The 18528-nt window shown below is 39.7% G+C and overlaps 1 protein-coding gene across 2 annotated transcripts in view; it reads right to left on the reverse strand.

The window, feature by feature from the left end:
* Positions 1 to 3717: 3717 nt before the first annotated feature.
* Positions 3718 to 18528, reverse strand: part of fndc5b (fibronectin type III domain containing 5b) — a 38996-nt gene continuing 24185 nt past the window's right edge. For both annotated transcript variants that reach the window (XM_003443812.5, XM_025902363.1), the window contains exons 5-6: positions 15284 to 15476; positions 3718 to 13787 (exon numbers count right to left, since the gene is read on the reverse strand). In XM_003443812.5, coding sequence (XP_003443860.1) covers positions 15337 to 15476 — 140 coding nt within the window. In that variant the 3' untranslated portion in view covers positions 3718 to 13787; positions 15284 to 15336. The remainder of the gene's footprint in view (positions 13788 to 15283; positions 15477 to 18528) is intronic.

Here is an 18528-nt window from a genome sequence, read left to right on the forward strand (position 1 = left end):
TTGTTTCTGCTCCCCTGACGGTCACTTCTCACCCCCATGAGCTGGTTCACTTCTTGCCTACCAGCATGTCCAGTGAGACCTCCAGAGAGACCTCCACTAAAGTTCTATTTTGACTTAGGGAATGTTACTCAATAAAATTCTTGTTGCACACTAAACATCATTTGCTTTCTGAAGGTCTGTACAGCCCATATCATATTGTCTCAATTTATGAATATCCCAGGTAAACTTGCTTAGCTGAGGTCCCTCTATCATCTCATAGCTGTAGGTGTCTAAAGTCATTAAAGCCTAAAATGGTTGTGTTCACAAGATAAAATCACCATTCAAATCTAATAAAAACATATAAAATGTGCAAACTTTCAAACAAAATAAGGTTTTTAAAAAAGCTGCAATTGTCCAAAAAGATTTCTATTCAGGATTGTTTGAGCACCATGTCTCCCTGTTACCCTAACCCCAGCTTCATACCGAGCATGCACCAAGCACCATTGATCTCGTCCTCTCATTCTCTGAAAGGAAAATACTCTTAATTGCTTTCTAACTGTTACGCTGCTCGCCGTGGCCTTTTCCCTTTTTCAATCACACACGCTGATGGAAACATGCAAGTGCAAACATGCTGCAAGAGGGACTAAAACAGAGACTGGGCGATGGTCATAAGCATGTTGAATACAAGTTCCTGGCTTATACTCAACAGTAAAACCTTGCGGGTAAACAGACTTTGCAGCGGTCAGCGAGGGTATACGTTGGTTATGTCATACGCATGCACAGGCTCCATCAGCCTCCATCAGCCTCCTCTGACAATCTTTGCAGTCATCATCTGCCACTGCTGTTTACTCCATTCATTATAAAGCAAATATCACCGTTTTATTTGACACAGCAACCATTAGCAGCTCTGTGTGTGTGTGTGTGTGTGTGTGTGTGTGTGTGTGTGTGTGTGTGTGTGTGTGTGAACACCTGCGGTCGCTCTCTGGAGCCTCAGTCTAATTTATGTTTCGAGTTCCGCATGATGCCCTGGATAGTTGGGAGTGTGTGTGTGTGCAAGTGTGCGAGTGTTCCTGGGTTGTTATATTGATGCATGGCGACTGAAGATCCAGCCCAGTAAACCAGCCTTGAGTTTGAAGGCCTGGGCCACATCCATTGCAATCTAACCTTGTCACACCCCATATGCTGGAGGCCAACTTTGGCCACCCACACCCTTCATTAGCATTCAGAGCGATAACATCTGCTTTTCCAAAAGCTCTGATATATTGGGCCGATACAGATCTTTCATTAGGATCACATCAAGGCTGGAATGAAGCGTCACCTGCCTGCTGTTTAATGGATATGATACAGTTTGATCATTAAGATACTTATTATTTTAACTCGGGGTCCATTTGTGGAACTCTTCTCGCATCTTAACGAAATAACATAGTGTGTTGGGTGAAGCTCTGTACAGTTTAAAGAGGACCAATATCATTCTTGTTTATTGTATTGCCTGGCCTCGGTGCAGCCTCCTTCTGAAACAAGCTCTTCTAGTATGTTCCCTCTCAGGCTAGACACCCTTTCAAACAACTTTTGTCTGATTGGCTGCCCCTCATAACCAACAGGTTTTAAAATCAGAGTCACTAATTAGGGATGTCTACTCTCACTGACATCATTTAGAGTAAAAACAGTAAAACATATTAATTAAAAAAAATAGTTTAAAAATAGTTTAAAACCTTTTAAAAATAGCTAAAGCTATCACAGGATTGTGAAGAAACAATCACCTAGACTTTATGTCCAAAAATCATCAGAGCATTCTCATTCCCAATACGTAACATACCAACGATTTGTTACATCCTGAGGAGTCCCATAGCAACGAGAAAGGTAAACTTCGGCGTCCTTATGAGACGCTCGTAATTCTCAATTGAATCCAATAGAATGCCACTCGCGGCAGCAACACACGCTCCAGCCGTTCACTCCAGCCCTAACCCTAACCTTAACCATAACCTTAAGCCTATCAGACAGTGTTTTCCAAAGTGATTCACGATCAGAACGTAAAACACATTTACATGTATAAACGCCTCTCATGCCTCCGAAAGCGTAACATACCGACCATTTGTCACATAGCGTCGGTATGTGTTGGGATGAGAACCTGTTAAAAAAAATCTGTGTATGATGTTGTTGAGAAATCAACTGAAACTGAACAGGGCCAGGCTGTACTTTGATGTAATACCGCTGTCTGTCACAAGATGGTGCAATGAGGCACTTCAAGTTCAACGATGATCCCGGCAAAAGGCAAAGTGGCTTGATGTTTGGGTGGAAACCTAAAAGAAGTATGAAATGTTAAATCCAGTATGCATCTCACTACATCGCTGGCAAAATGCTGCCCCATGAGGGTGAAAGCTGAAATTTATGGACTGGTTGTTTAAAAAACAAAAAGACAAAAAACAGTACCTTTTCAAGCATCTTTCTCTCTCCGAGTGCAAAAAGAACGCTGGGTAATAATATATTTCAAGATCTTTACATTGCTGTATTTTTTTTATTTATTTTATACACTTAATGAGATTGACTTAGACTAATTTGGTACAAACTTGGGGCCAGGCACAGTGGATACTGGGGATTATTTCACTCTGCTGCTGTCAAGGATGGAGCTCAGGATGGAAGACTGTCACATCGACTTTTCGACGTAGTCACAAAATAAATCACAGTGCATCCAACAGCTTCTTCTCTCACAGAGGAGGAAACAAGCTTTGAACTTTGAAGAAACTTGTTTAAATTTAAATATGTTAAATCCAGACATTTATTTCTTAACTATGTCATATTCTGCTTTTCAGCCTTACTGCGAAAAGTGGCAGCAGCTTACAAGCCATGACGTCTCGGTATTGATGGCTCTGCTTTTCTAGTGCTGGTGATGGCTAGTGTTAGGCTTGGTTCAATACCTTTTTCTTCTTCACAGCATGAATACGAGCAAGTGAAAGTCTCTATTTAGCATGAGAAAGCGACAGGGCTTCTTACTGAATAGAGTGCCCTTTTTAAACTGAATTACATCAGAATTTTGATATCTCTATCAATATATATATATATACATATATATATATATGTATATATATATAAAACTTTAATAGTTTTCCTTAATTTGTGTCATGAAATGCATGGTTTCCATGGCATCCAAAACAACCTAGTCTGACTGTGAGCACAGAAGCCCCACCCACCTGCTCTTTAAACCTTTTGTTTGCAAGAGCAGCCAGTCACAAGAAAGCTGGCCTGGGACAAAGTACTGATACTAAAATGCTTTGTTTCAGACAGAGGTCGGCCTGAGGCCCAGTCCAAGGTCAATAAGGATTATTTTGAACTGTGTGATTGATGCTAAGCTACTGTAGTAGATCCAAGAATAAAATAAGGGCACTCAAAAATAGCTACATGACCAGTGGGATGCTTGTTTCATTCATTTTACTTCCCAAATATCCATATTCCACTACTGCACTGGTTCTGTCAAAATGTCTTCCTGTCTAAACGGAGTTCTTTCTCCCCACTTTCACCAAGAACGCTACACTGTAAGGTAAACCCCCTACAATATTAAAGGGTCTCAAGATGATTGTTATTGTGGACTGGAGGTATATACAGTAAATAAAAGTGAACTGATCATGTGAGTGAATCAAAAGCTGTAAATAGTTACAATTTTTGCTTGATAAATGACTAAGTATAAATGTATAATTATTACAGATGTACAGCGAGTGCAGCAAACAAGACGACACATACATGGTGCTTTGAAAATATTTTAATTCTTTTCCGTGTTGATACATAATTAGACATTTATATTTTCATAGAAATAGTATATTTATATATATATATACCATGGGTGTGAACAATAGCAGAGTCATGCTAGCCCTCATGAACAGGTTTTATCCCATTAACATCAAAATGGTTCAACAGACATGGTGATTGTACATAAAACACAGACTCACATTATTCTGCTGTAAATCCATGCTTCTTGGTTATTTGCTTTGACATAATGAACAATATATGCCATAAGTAAACGGCCCTATTCTTCTCTACACTATGTAGGGCCTTGGGGTGATTATTCAAGGTTCTCAGTATTCAGTCATCCAGTCTACAGTACAGGCAAACAAGTGGGAATTGGCTCTTTTTTAGCCATGCCATAGGCTTTGGTTTGAAGATGAAGAGGAGTTGGATTTAAGGCCGGGGTTACTGAGAAGCTCACGGATATTCATTATGTCACAATGACTTAAATTACATAGTTATATCTGGGTTTATGATGTACAAAGGAGAGAGGTTGTGAGTGTGAATGAGAACTTAAAAGTCCTCTGCTGCAAGTATGAGCTGCTTTCAGGACACCTATGGACACAAAGTGGAGTATGAACTGGTGAGTGGATCGGATGCTGTCTGGCCAATGTGATAAGTTGTCAGATTTTCTGTGGCGCAAATGTTTTTGGTTTTTTTTACAATTTCGCTAGAGTAGTTTCTGTCCATGATGACACATTCAAATCCAAATTCAGACTCTCGTCACGCCGCAAACAAAAGACACCCCTGTTAAGATTCGAACTTGTCGCCGTGACTGAAATCGGAGGTTCGACTCAGCGAACCCCACCGGGTATAACGATCTTTCCTGCCCCTCTGCGTCTGTCACTCATGAGCCTATTCCCTCTGATTCTCTGACTCATCCTCCCCTCTGTGCGTGTGCCTCACTCGGTCTCTGTCTTTGGGTCTCTCTCCCAGTCTCGAGCTTCATATTTGCACATGCCTCATTGGACGTTCACCTTGAGCAGCTGTTCAGTGGCTTCCTGCAGCGTCAGATAGACAGAGACTGAGCTGTTTGGGACAGGCCTACCTTCTGCTGCTTCTCTCCCCATGTGTCAGTTTGGACTGCAGCCAGTTGGAGAATAGACATGGTGGATGAGTGAGTGTGCGTCTATGTGAGCTTGGATTCGACCGCTATGAAAATTACCACTTCAACTTCGGTAGCTGCACAATCACTAAGTATATTTGTACTTTTATCACCCTCAGATTACATTTAGTGTTTACCCCCGTGCACCCTGATTAGGGGAAAGTTCCCACGTCATGTACGTGACATGAATACTTACTATACTCGGTACTTACAAATAGCTTAATTCTTTTTTTCTTCATGAGTCAAAACTAATATCAATTTGGATCTCTGCATCCAAAATAAAAAAAGAATTTCATCGTATTTTTGGACATCATGGCCACAATTTAAGCAAAAAAATAAGAAAGTTTCCTGTATTTGCGTTGTCAGTGAATTTATGGTTTCATTTGCAGTAATAGCTGCTCGTAAATGGAAGAAAAAATGTCATTCTGTCAAATTAATCTAATGTTAGAATCAAGTATCAGAAAAGGTTTCAGTGTTTTTCTCAATGATAACAAAGAGGAACGTATTACAAGTGATATAAAAAAGCGACGTTAAAAAGAAGAGCAGATTTAGTTTGTTTAATTTGCGTTATAATAGCTTTTGTCCGTTTTGCTATTTTGTCCATAGACAGTATAAAAGATGGGTGTAGCTTCCCAGGTCTGAAAAGTAAAGCCAATACGACATGCCTTAAATATCTGTTTTGTTTAATGGCCACCAGGGGGCGACACCAAAAAAGACTCCTGGTCCCATCGCGCTTGACCTCTGGACATGCTTTTCTGCTGTGCTTATGGTTACTCATTTTGGGCCATAATGAACAAAAACAAGGTCATTTTTATAAATCTTGTTTTAAGAAAGAAGATTAGTGTATGTTCATTGGCTAATAACTTGTCAACAGTAAGCTGGCCAATGAGCATGCAGTTTCACAGTCAGACCTGCTTCTTTCTCACCATAGCTGGTTTCAAAACACCAAGACTGCAATGAAAATGCTCAGTAGAAGAAATCAAGAAGGGACTTTGCAAAGCAATGCGTAACATTACAGTATGTCCACCTTTTATACTGTATATTTCCTTCAGATCTAGTCTGTAGAGAAGATGATGCCCTCATCTTTAAGCTCGCCTACAAACTTCACTGGTACTTAATTACTTCTACCAGAGCTGTAGCACCAGTTTTCGAGTAAAATTGGGGATATGTGCAGTGATGTGGGGCTGTTTGCACCAGCTGGTTTTTACAAAGCCTGATCTTACCTCGGTGCACATACTGCATTGCTTAGGGGAGGGTAAATCAAAGGAAAAGCACATCAGTGGGCACCAACTTAATTATTGATGTCTTTAGAGAGGATTCACCTGCGTTGGCCTGGTTATTCAACATAGAAAGCAGTGTGCTGACTGGAATATGGCCCAACACTGTCTTGGGGTCTTGAAAACAAGGCTACTGGACTTCTTCATTTCTAAAACCAATCATTAATTTAGCTTAACCTGTTGAACCCCAATGCTCCTGATACCAGGAGAGGGAGAGCATCCGGTTTCACAGGCTGTGCCACTACGTCTGTCATTTAAATACAGACATGTATGACATCCAGAGAAACATCAGAATCTCAGCTAAACGCTCGCAAAATCATTTTGATTACCACCAATCAGTTTAAACAAGAAACAATTAAAGAGCAGGTAAACAACTTCTGCGAAAGATGTTAACACAAAGCGCAGATTCCTCCGTTCTTGTGATGGCATGTACATGGACAATGTTTTACTTCAGCAGAATCAATCTTTCCACAGAATGTGTCTTAGAGAAAATATTAGAAGCATGTCCACCAGCACAATAGGAATATCCTTCCTGTCCTCTTTTTCGCAGTTTTAGCAGACCTTTTAAAAAGGATGTCAAATGGGAAACAAGAGGGCTTTTTAAAAATACTTCCAGATTTGCTGACTGAAACCTTTCTCTGCTTTCCTCTTTGTCCACATGTGCAGACGGAGCAACAACAGCGAGTCTAACGCAAGTTTCTAAAAGACCAGCTACACTTCTCTTTGAAAAAGCCTGACATTCACTTCCCTGGAGTCTATTTTGTTTGACATGCTTGTTCTTTAATTCTGCTGTGCTCTACAGTGCTGGTCATGGTGCCCTACTTCTGTCATTGCCTCAAGTATCATATGCTCCCCAAAATCATCAGTCTTCTCTTTGAATGTTTGCCTTTGTGCCACTTAATTTAGTTTCTTTAATGTCAGACAGTTTGTCCCTATACTCTACTAAATTATTATTCATTCGAAGTAATTTCTTCAATCTCTCTGCTCTCATACAATCTCTCATACATCAGTATGGTTTAAGAAACTGATATGTGAATGAATTTGTTGATTTTTTAATCTTCATCCCACATTAAAGAGTAACCAATGTTTCAATGCTTTCTGTGATCAAAAGTGTGACGCTTATATGCCTCGATATCGCAGGCATATAAATTAAACCACCAAAGATCAGCAAAGATGAGATTTTATAGCTGCTGTTAAATTACTTTTGTGGATTTTTCCTTCTTTCATTTGGAACACCTTTCCAATGTCCATTCACTAAACCTTTCCTCTGTTGAGCTACACTCGTCTTCCCTGTGCAACTATTTGATATTATTGTTAATTCTTTTGAACAATTCTGCAAATTTAGATGCAAACAGTTTCTCATTCAAGAGTGACCAGTTCACTGGATTCTAACCAGTGGCTGCTGAGTTTGGCTGCTGAAAAACAGCGAATGCTAGCATACAATATGAGCTATAGCTATCAAGCTAATGAAGCTAAAGTTAGCCCCAAGTAAAACCTTGTCTTGAAGGCTATAGTACTGCCAACGTAGCGAGTTTTCAGACCCCCTTAGCAACTTTTTTTCTAAAAAGAGACTAGCGACAAATCTGGTGACTTTTGCTGGTGTTATTGGAGACTTATGACGACTTTTTGACGTGAAAGGACATATCGCTCTTACTCTCAACAAGCAGTGGGTGCTGCCATGGGCACCTCGCCTTTGGCGGCAGGTAGTCCTCATACAGGAGTCGCCCCCATCTGCTGTCAGAGCAGGACATGCTCACCCCTACACGTCCAAACTGCAAATGAATCGCACATGAGCGAAGCCGCTGCTCCCGCCTTGACTGTAACGCAGTCAGTTCTTCTTTTACTGTTACTTTTTGTGGATCACAAAGTTTAAAACTACTTAAAAACACACACACACAAAAGAAGTAACTCCACCACACAGCAAAATCTCCAGTGTTAAATTAACACTACAGAGTGTCTATATGTGTCCACACTGTTGAGTGTTAAATATAACACTGTTGAGTGTTAAATGAACACTTTTGACAGTGTTGTATTTTTAAAAGTAACCTAGTCAGTTTTCAAGATTTACAATGACTAACACAGAGCAGTGCTGATTTTCTAACACTGGAATATTTCTAACATTTTGAGTTATTTTCCAGTGTTCAGAAAATCAGCACTGCTCAGTGCTGAGCAGTGCTGACAACACTGTCAAAAGTGTTCATTTAACACTCAACAGTGTGGACACATATAGACACTCTGTAGTGTTAATTTAACACTGGAGATTTTGCTGTGCAGAGTCACTTTTGACTGGTCCCAAGCTTGGATAAAGGAGGAGGGTTGGAATTGGGACATTAAAAAAACAATAATTGCTAAAAGAAATTTAATTTGTAGTTCTAAATATATTCTAAATGTATTTAGGATGGGGTTTTTTGGTTTTTTTTAACTAATTTTATGTCTCTTCCACGATGTTATTTCTCTCTCCTATGGCTCGGTTACAATTACATAAGCATGACCAATTATGCAAATTAGGCAATGACATCATTTAGCGACTTCTAGCAACTTTTAGGACAACCAATAGCAATTTCCCTTGGCAACACTGGCTATATGCCTATACGGTTATCATGCCTAAAGACTTGTGGTTTTCAGAGGACATTAAATCAAGAAAGAATCATGTAAAGCTGCTAAATACTACAAGTTATATAGTATTAATAAAGAAATATTAAAGGCCTTACTATTACATTCAAACCATTCTCACATCAAAAGACAAAAAGGCTTTAAGGATAAAGACTAACCAATGTGCTTGGTACGTTTAGTGGCTGGTGCTGTTCACCCAAATCCAATAAAGAGAGCAGGCTTGCTAATTAGTAACTATGAAATGCTAGCATCCACAATGTCAGAAATGCTGCATAAACACAATGCTGGTTTAGAATAGGACTGTCTAGTTAGCTAGTTAATCAGACATGCTAACAGTTATTAGAGTAAATATAGGTTTTTACGCTTTTGCTGTCAGATTATTTGTTTGTTTGTTTTAGAAAAGCCCCAAACTGTGTAAAAAGTGCTGCTTAGGCTATACTTAAATGTGCTTATCAGTGAAAAAATTCCTCTACTTATCTTATTTTTCCCTTTCCTCAAGAGTTCTCCTTCACTGATTCTCTCATTTTCCTCCTCCCTTTAGTCTATTTTTTTCACTTGTTTACCAGGTAAAGTGTCCATCTCAGCCAGACTGAGACAAAAAGGTGATAAATGGGCAGAAGAGCGAGCGAGGGATAGGCAGTGGGCCGGGTCGAATGAATGAGAGAGCAGAGCTGATGCCGAGAGGGAGAAGGCAGCTAACGGGAGCCTGAAAGTGGATATAATGAGAATCAGGGGAGAGGAAAGAAGAGAGAGGACAAGACTGGTGAAGGGTAGAAACAAGGAAGGGTGATGTGATATATGAGGAAGAGAGCATTGTGACAGAGGGATTGAAAGTGAGGGTGAAGTCATAAATGGGGGAGAATGCAGGTGGATAAAGGTGGCTGGGGACAGAGGAAGAAAAAAAGAAAGGCTGATAAAGTAGGGAGAGGGTGAAAAATGGATGGCAGGGCGAGGCCTTGGCAGAATTGATTGAGATGAGAACGCAAAGCCCTGCTCTCTCTCAGCACACGGCAGTATTTAAATCGTATATGTGCGTATACGTGCTCCTTATTAGCAGTCATCTCAACCAGCGAGGCATTCAGACATTCACTCATTATCTCTAATAAGGATGCAACTCTGCTGAGTTCAGCTTCGCAGCATTTTTCTGTCTGACTTTTTGAGGGAACTCAACTAGAGAGCATCAGTGTAAAGGGGCTGCTGTCCAATATATTTGTAACTGTGCAGATAACACAATATAATTTAACAGGAAACCTTAAAATAAAACGAAGCCTTTATCTTTAGCCAGATGAAGTGTTTTGCTCCTTCTTTTGTATCCCTTGGAGTAGTAACACTATAAAAATGTACACTGGATTTCTCATTTATTAATATTGTATCCACATCTGCTTAAAAGCTTAGGTAGCAAATAATGATTTCCTTTGACTTCAAATATAATCTCCATTTGATTTTGCTTTTGAGAATTAGCTTCTCCTTATTTTACATATATATGTTTTTGTCTGCAAATCCGGAGAAAAGACTAAAACCAACAATCTGTTCGCTAATCTGCCCGCAGCGCTCACTTTTCATCCATCTGCTCCAACTGAAGACATAAACCTTTAGAATCGCCATAAACACATCTACTTTCTGTTTTTAAACATGAAACATCTGGGCAGTTATGATTTTTTATCCACAAATGTTGCCTAATCAGGAATTAGCAGATTATATATGTTGGGGACTACTTTCAGCTGCTGTTAAGTACACACTGGTGGTAAATGGACTGGTACTTATATAGCAGTGGTCCCCAACCCCTGGGCCACGGACCGGTACCGGTCCGTGAGTCGTTTCGTACACAGGCCACAAGAGTTGAGGCTCAGGTGTGAAATTTATAGTTTTTAGGGTTTTTATCAGTTTCTATCGTTATTTTTTCTCATTTTTATCGTTAACTCGGTTTCCCTGGGTCTTTCCCCGTGTGTTAGGAATAAATCTTCATTTTTTGGTACCGGTAATGGTTTTATTTTGTTGTATTTATCCACGACACGTTAAAGGCTGGTCCGTGAAAATATTGTCGGACATAAACTGGTCTGTGCGGCAAAAAAGGTTGGGGACCGTTGTTATATAGCGCTCTTTTAAAACTGAGTGAGCTGTCAGAGCGGTTTTTACTGCAAGCCTCATTCACCCAATGACTCTTTTTCTAGATCTTGTTAGACAAGTCTTAGACAAGTGCCTTCATCTAACAATCACGCACACGATGGATGCATCTGGGGCAACTTGGAGCTCAGTATCTTGCCCAATGTTACTTCAACACACAGACACGGGAATAAACCACCAACCTTCTGATTGGTAGATGACCCGCTCTACCTCCTGAGCCACACCCTACCCAAAGCTAATTATAAAAGGCTATGGTTAGACATACTTTGTAGCAGGACTAATTGATTGTTGATTTTGGTCTTCATTTAACTCCTTCCTGCATTACATGCCCTGCTGGAATCTTGAGTCGAGGCGGTTGGATCCACCCACCTATTGTTAGGATCGATACTAGTGTGATACGATCAATACTTTGATTCCGTCCTCTAAGTTCAGTATGGAGCCCACTGAAGTGTGTTAAATTACTTTTTTGGGAAATAAAAAAAAACAACTTTAAACACACACTATGAAAAGTGTCTTTCCTTTTTTGTGTTGACTGTCATGTCTATTTTATTCAAATCCTATTGCCCATTTTAACAGCAGAAGTTGACCCACGGTGCTTTAGAGTCAGGCACATTTACATTCCAGATCTCCCAAAAATTCATTTTGAAAATACATGAAAAGCTGAAAGTTGTGTTTTGTTGTGTTAACTAATTATTGCGGAAAGTAAAAACTACGATGATTTAGTGTTTAAAATTTGCAAATTAACGATTCATCTCATAAATCCTAAAACACTGCCCTCCCCAACATAAGCTGCCTTCATAGGTCAAAAGTAGCAGTATTGTTATAGGTAATGCCTGCTATGTATTAATTGGTATCGGATCAATACAAAAACTTGCAGATAATCCTTCTGTGGTTGGGCCACATAAAACTGATTAGTTTGGTTGTTACATTAGACATGAATATGAATTTGAACTGTTCAACTGTCAAGAGTATTAAAGATAGTGACACATGTTTAAGTTGTCTTTTTAGTTATTGTAACAACTGAAAAATACACTTAGTAGCACATAGATTATATCACCATCCAGGTTTTCAGTCATCGTAAGTCAATCAAAGTTTGGGTGATTAAATCTACAGGACAAAGCCTCATATCACTTAGTTTGTTAATTACTCTGACAAAAGTGGCAGGACTGGTTTTTATAGTCCTGGACTGGTTTTTATAGTCCTGGACTGGAGAGGTGGAGTGTGGGAATAATAGGTGGGCTACTTCAGAGGTAGGCATAACCATCGCCTAGACTACAGAAAAGCACGCGAGCAGTCTAAAGATTAGCATATTAAAGTCATACGAAAACTTAAATTGCACACAAACACCTAACCAATCAACAAGCCAGGTTGTTCATGTGGAGTCAAAAGGTTCTGCCACTCTGTTTGTAAACCCTGTGTGGTCTGATTTGCTGATGACCCCAACAGAAACCCCAACTTAGGCAATACTAAGTTTTCTTTTCATGAAATTGTTCTCTAAAGTCTTCACAATCAAGGACCAAAGAAAATAATCATTCCAACTGACACACATCAAATATTATTCCTATTTCTTCCAAAAAAAGTGAGTTATGTCTTTTGCCACAATTTAAGGTTAGGTCTTAGGGCTTACTTAGACCTCAGAGGGTTAAACATGAAGGGAGGAGTCTGTGGGCAGTGGGCAACATTAGGGATAGTGGACAACAGGAAACAGTACAGGTAGCTTCTGTGCTTTTTCCGAAATTCTGAATTCCTGGACAATACGCTTGTTTGGCAGGGCTGCACCCACTCCAACTCATAGCTACCGGTGGGCATAAAAACAGGTCTGACTGTAACTGGACAACATGTCTTGGTTTCTACTTCTCGGCTTCCCTTATTGGTCTTCAAGAAACTCGGGCAAACAGTCTATCCTTTGTATACATTTCATTAGGAACATGCCCTACATATCTTCATCCATATTCCCTTCACATCCCGCTGCAGATCGCAGATGACATATGGTGCTGCATATGCATTAATGAGCAATAACCCTCAATATGAACAGAAATCTATTATTTTCCAGCTATGCCAGTCTTTTTCCTCCCCCGATGCACAGACAATTACGGTTGGCTAACTGGTAACAAATTGGCTGCAACTGCGCACATGCATGGTTTTCATTTTCTCCTGATCTTTTATCCCCGAATTGACAAGCTGGACTTAAGAGTCCCTTTAAGCGAGAAGGAAAACTCCTAAATCTAACCTTAAAAACAAATAACTGTGCGGTTTTCAATACTTCTGACCCAACAATATAATCATTCCATAATCGGGACTGGGACTGTAAGGGCTAAAACAATCACGACAGGAGAAGCACCAAACAGCAATGTGCTTATCATTGAGACATCGACACAGAGAGACAGGGAGAGAGATGAGCTGCTACACAGAGGGCTGTTATAAAGACAGAAAGGAGGTAATGCAGATGGACAGACATAGAAAAAGAGAAAGTCTTTAGCTTGTTTTGTTGTGTGCCGACTGGACCAGCTATTTGTGTGTGGCAGTCTGCACTTCTGCCATCTCTGACCGATGATACGAACCTGAAGCTGACATTCATGTTTAATGATCCACTCCTGGGATTGGATGCCACCGATGTGGAGTAATCGGAACATACGGGTTAAGCAGTTCTCGTCAAGAAGAGCTTGACCGACAGCCATTTAATATCTCGTGTCTGCATCAGCCGCGATCCAGTTTTGGGTTGCTACAAAAGTGAAAGGGGTTTTATCATCTGGTGTTTCCTCTTTCACTGTTTTGCAGCTTTTCATTTTGCAAGTTCACATTTGTGCCTGTTGTAGCTGCAGAGCTCTCCATTGTGTCAAGAAGAGTTTCTGTAATGGATTATCTGTTCTTCAGTATATTTTCTGAGAATGGCTTTCCGTTGGTCTCAGGATCTGAAAGAAACAGAGTCATTTCACTTGAACAACAAAAGGCTGAAAATTAGTCTGGATGATGTTTATTTTGTGCCTTTTTCAAAATGTACTTTCTTGTTCCCATTCGCTAAGGCTTGTTCAATAATTGCACTCAAAATTAGCCTTTTGCTCTCTTGCATACGACCCAAGTAACCAGTTTGCTGATGAGTTTATGGTCTTAATCACTAGTTTTGGATTTTGCTGAATAGAACACAATTTTGTTTTTGTAAATTACTGTCCCAATCAGAGTCAAAAAGCACAAAAAAGCAGGGTATGAGTTTAGAGGAAGCCTGTATTTTGACTGACAAGTCGCCACCTGATAAAAGTCCAGTATGGCCTTGTCTCTCAGTCAGACCACAGCAAAAGCGTGTTGATGCTTTACTCGAGGCTTCATAAAGCAACCTTGCTTCTCAGTGATTGATGTCACTAGAGCCTGAATGATATGGGATTTTCAAGACCAATAACAACACCAATATTTGGTGATTTTAAAAGTCCGATATTGCTATATATTGGCTAATATATTTTTCCTTTCAGACACATTAAACATAAACAAATGTTTAAAAAAATTATAATGCGTCGTTCTATTTTTACTAATTTACGCCGTCCCTGACTCTGGTCAGGTTAGTTGGTTGTTGTTTGTGGCGTTCCAAACAGCCAACAGGGAAGTTGCAGAGCTCCCTCTAGTGGACAAACTATGCAACGTCACTTATAACATGATCAAAGGGTGTTTCTACTTTTCAGATTTTTTTAAAATGAACTTTTCTCTGATGCAAAAAGAATAAATTATTACATTTTTGCTGAACCTTCTCTTACCGAAAAACTGAAGACAAAGTGTTCTGCTATTGGAATTATTAGCCGAAAACGAGTTGCTGCACATCTGCCTTTATCTGACATGTTTTACCTTACCAAAAAAAGCAAGGAGTTGCAACAGATTCATATAACTAAACAAATGTAAGGTTACATTATTTCCCAGTATGTTTATAAACCACTCGTATCTTATTCTTTGCTCATACCGAGGCTGATAGCTTGTGGCTAGCAAATTTTGAATAGCTTAGGTTTAGCTTTCACGTTTTCTCTGTTAGCTTATTTAAAACGATCCATGTTCATCTGGGTAAAAGTGATTTTAAGTGTCTCTTTAGGTTTGTTGTTCCAAAGGTTTGTTTCAACTGATTGACCGTTCGCTAATATCAGCTTCCTGATAATTCAGTCAGGATCTATCTGCTGGAGTGACTACAGCCATCTTTACATACCATCTACGCCCATAACCAAAATAAAACACAATAATACAATGACACATAAGCAAAGGGGATCAGCAAATGGTCAGTCAAAGAGAAAACATTGATATCGTAACTTAATTAAGGTTGCTGCCTCAAAAAGACATAAATATATCATAAAAACACAATAAGACGGGTATTTCTGAGGTATGACGTACGATGGGATTGTTTGCAGACAATATTAAAAAAATTCTAGTCTCTCACCTGTCCTGAGGTTTAAGGAGTTGGTTATTGCAGAAGGTGACGCAGGGCTGATCTTAGACGTTGCTTCGCAGTAACCCCCCCTGCGGGTGCTCTGGGGTACTGCACTCTGAGGAGTTCTTGGCTTTGTCCTTGTTGTTGTTGGGCTCGTTATCCTTGATGATGTCATACTGACGACAAAACAGGGCGATCACACCTGAGAGACAAATGCGCATGGTAATTCTCTGGTAAAATAATAACAGTAACATTTATATGATTTTATACCTTATATATATATTTATAGTATCTATACATAACCAAACCTAACTTTTCATAAATTTAACAAAGTTTATTAACATAGTTAAATATAACCCAAATTTGGAGGGAGAAAAAACAAACATTAGCAACAAGAAAAAGCAAAACTGGATCTGGATGAAAGGAGATGCTGTGGGACTGAGTGAGATACACATTTTGTTTGCCAAAAATTAGTGTGGCAGTACAAGCTCATAATTCAAATCATATTTTTGTAATAAAAAAAAATTCCCACGGCTGCTTTATATAGATGCCACAGAGTCTTAGGCAGGTGGGTGCATATAAAACTGTAACTTCATAAAGTCTTCTGCCTTTTCCATAAGAGGTTTAAAATGCACTGCAATGAAATGTTCTGCATACTTAGGGGAGTGTCTGTCCCATGGGTCCGCTATACTTTAGTGGCAGAAGATGCTAATAACAGCACTAGGAAGCTGTAGGCTACGACGCCTCTCGTGCATACCACATTCAGGGAGGCATGAATACCAGGCAATCATTTCTAAATGTGAATCTGGATGTTAACCTGAAAGGTGCAAAGAGCAGAAAAAAATACATTACTCTGTGTGTTGCCTGATTTCTTGTCCAAGAACATCCTCCTTCCAATCGATCCAGCATGATATTATTTCATGCTTTTCCACACTTGCTTCTCGCCATAATAAATGAGTTTAATCGGAAAGAGCTACAGCTTTTTTTTTTAAACGAGCACATTCCCTTGTATTACTCTTGACTCCTGTTTCTGCTGTAGATACATTAAGAGCCTTATTCTTGTTATATAATGTTAAAAAAAAACACAGGAAGGCAAACACAGCTCCACTGGCTAATGCTGAGAAAAACTTCAGTGCTACACCTCATATTGGGTCATTTAATATTAACCTTGCTGATAAAGACTGGGTGTCAGACATCGGCCCAGCAAAGACGCCAATCTGGCGCACTGGACGGCTTTAGAAAATGTGAAGGAGAGTGTAAATTTTGGACTTTTAAAATGTATTTTAATAAGTTTAGAGCTTTTTCTACTGATAAAGACCTCTCCCATGGCCATTCATACTACACCAAAGTAATTAAGTAACAGATAAATAGTTATAAGACAGAAAAAGTCTTGTTTTAGTCACTCAGTTAGACATTGATCGCCTTTTGTAAAACACTGTTTATGTTGAAACTTTGCTGACAAGCTGATAAAATAGCCTGATTTAAACCAAAAGTAAGCAACTTATACTTTGTCCTCCACAATTTTGGATTCACTGTACTGCTTTTTTTTTTTTTTTTTTTTGCTTGAAAACATGAAAATGTTTTTCTTTCAGCAGCTGCAAGTGATGATACGTGCTACTGATGTGTCAATAAAGCCATTCAAACGGGGCTGAGAGAAACAGAGACACAGGCAGCATGAAATGAGCAGATGGTGATATGAACGTGATGTTGAGATAGCCGCATGGAGCCTGCCTTCAAGTCAGGGAGATTAAAAACATGGCAGAGGAGTTACAGATGCGACGGCAGATAGCGAACAAGCGCGGAGAAAAGGAGAAAGGGAATAATTCATGAAGGTGGGGGAGCACGTGGAGGGTGCGATCCAGGCCTGAATGGGCTCCAGCCTCAGTGGTTCTGCTTATGTCAGCCTCCGCTCATCTGATCACTGCAATACCAAAGGGTGAGATGGGATATCTCGCTGTGATATCCCCCAAGCATTCCCCACAGGCCCAATTAAAAAGTGAAAATCATAATTCACCTCCTTCACTTTCAGTTTTTTTCCACCATGCCCTCGTTTTTTCTTTTTTTCCTCTCTTCTCAAAACTCGATTGACTCAGTTTTTCTCTCTTCTCTATCTCTCGACTCTCTTTGAATCCACGTCTCATGTCCTCTCACGGCTAATAGGCAGTGGAGATCCAGGTCTCCTGCAGAGTACTGTGTGTACTGTATATACCTTATACAGTATTTGGGCCATATTTGTATATCATTGCACTTGGTGAAGTGGGTTAGGAAGGGGTATTTATAGCTGCACGTGTGAAACAGTGTCGAGATGCATCATACAACTAATAACTAGAAGAACAAGTAACAAGTATCCACATTCTTGTGTGCATGTGGATGTGTAATTTAGTCTACTTTTTCCACAGTAAAGCACTTAACCTTGAGTGAAAAAGTGAACTGTGATGTAAAATTAATTTCAACATAAAGTCCTCTGTTACTGAGCAACAGCCTGCTATAAAGAATGAGTTTCTGCAGCTGGTAGGAAGTAGAACTGACTGTGGTCGTATATGGCAGCGGTCCCCAACCTTTTTTACTCCACAGACCGGTTTAATGTCCGACAATATTTCACGGACCTGCCTTTAAGGTGTTGTGGATAAATACAACAAAATAAAATGATACGACCGAGACAACAACTGTGGTATTTTGTAAATATAATAATAAACGCAAATTCACTGTGTAACTTTATTAGCAGCGTCCTCCTGAAATGCGCCAACAACATTGAGAGTAACATCCTCCTCTCTGCCCCTTAATGCTCTCTGGTCGCTATGGTAACGCGTAAATGTTTCTTTCAAAATAAGACACACAACTACAACACGGGAAAAGACCGAGTTAAGGGTAAAAACCCTGAAAACCATAAATTTCACACCTGAGCCTCAACTCTCGCGGCCCGGTACCACATGAGTCACAGACCAGTACCGGTCCGTGGCCCAGGGGTTGGGGACCGCTGGTTTATGGGACTGTGTGTAATCTCCAGAGGATGAATCTTTGCCCCTGTAACAGACAGATACACTAGTTTATGTAACTCTGCTCAATAGTGATAAAAGGATGAGTTTTATTTATATATTTATTTTTTTGCTCTGACACTGAGTAGAGAGTTGCACACAGATTACAGATTGTTTGCAGAAGACAAATATTCAAATCCATTCAATTCATACAGTGCTGAATGACAACAGCTGTCATCTCAAAGCACTTTTTATTGTAAGGTAAAGATCCTACAAATA

Source organism: Oreochromis niloticus, linkage group LG22, assembly GCF_001858045.2.
Source record: "Oreochromis niloticus isolate F11D_XX linkage group LG22, O_niloticus_UMD_NMBU, whole genome shotgun sequence".
Lineage (NCBI taxonomy): Eukaryota > Metazoa > Chordata > Actinopteri > Cichliformes > Cichlidae > Oreochromis > Oreochromis niloticus.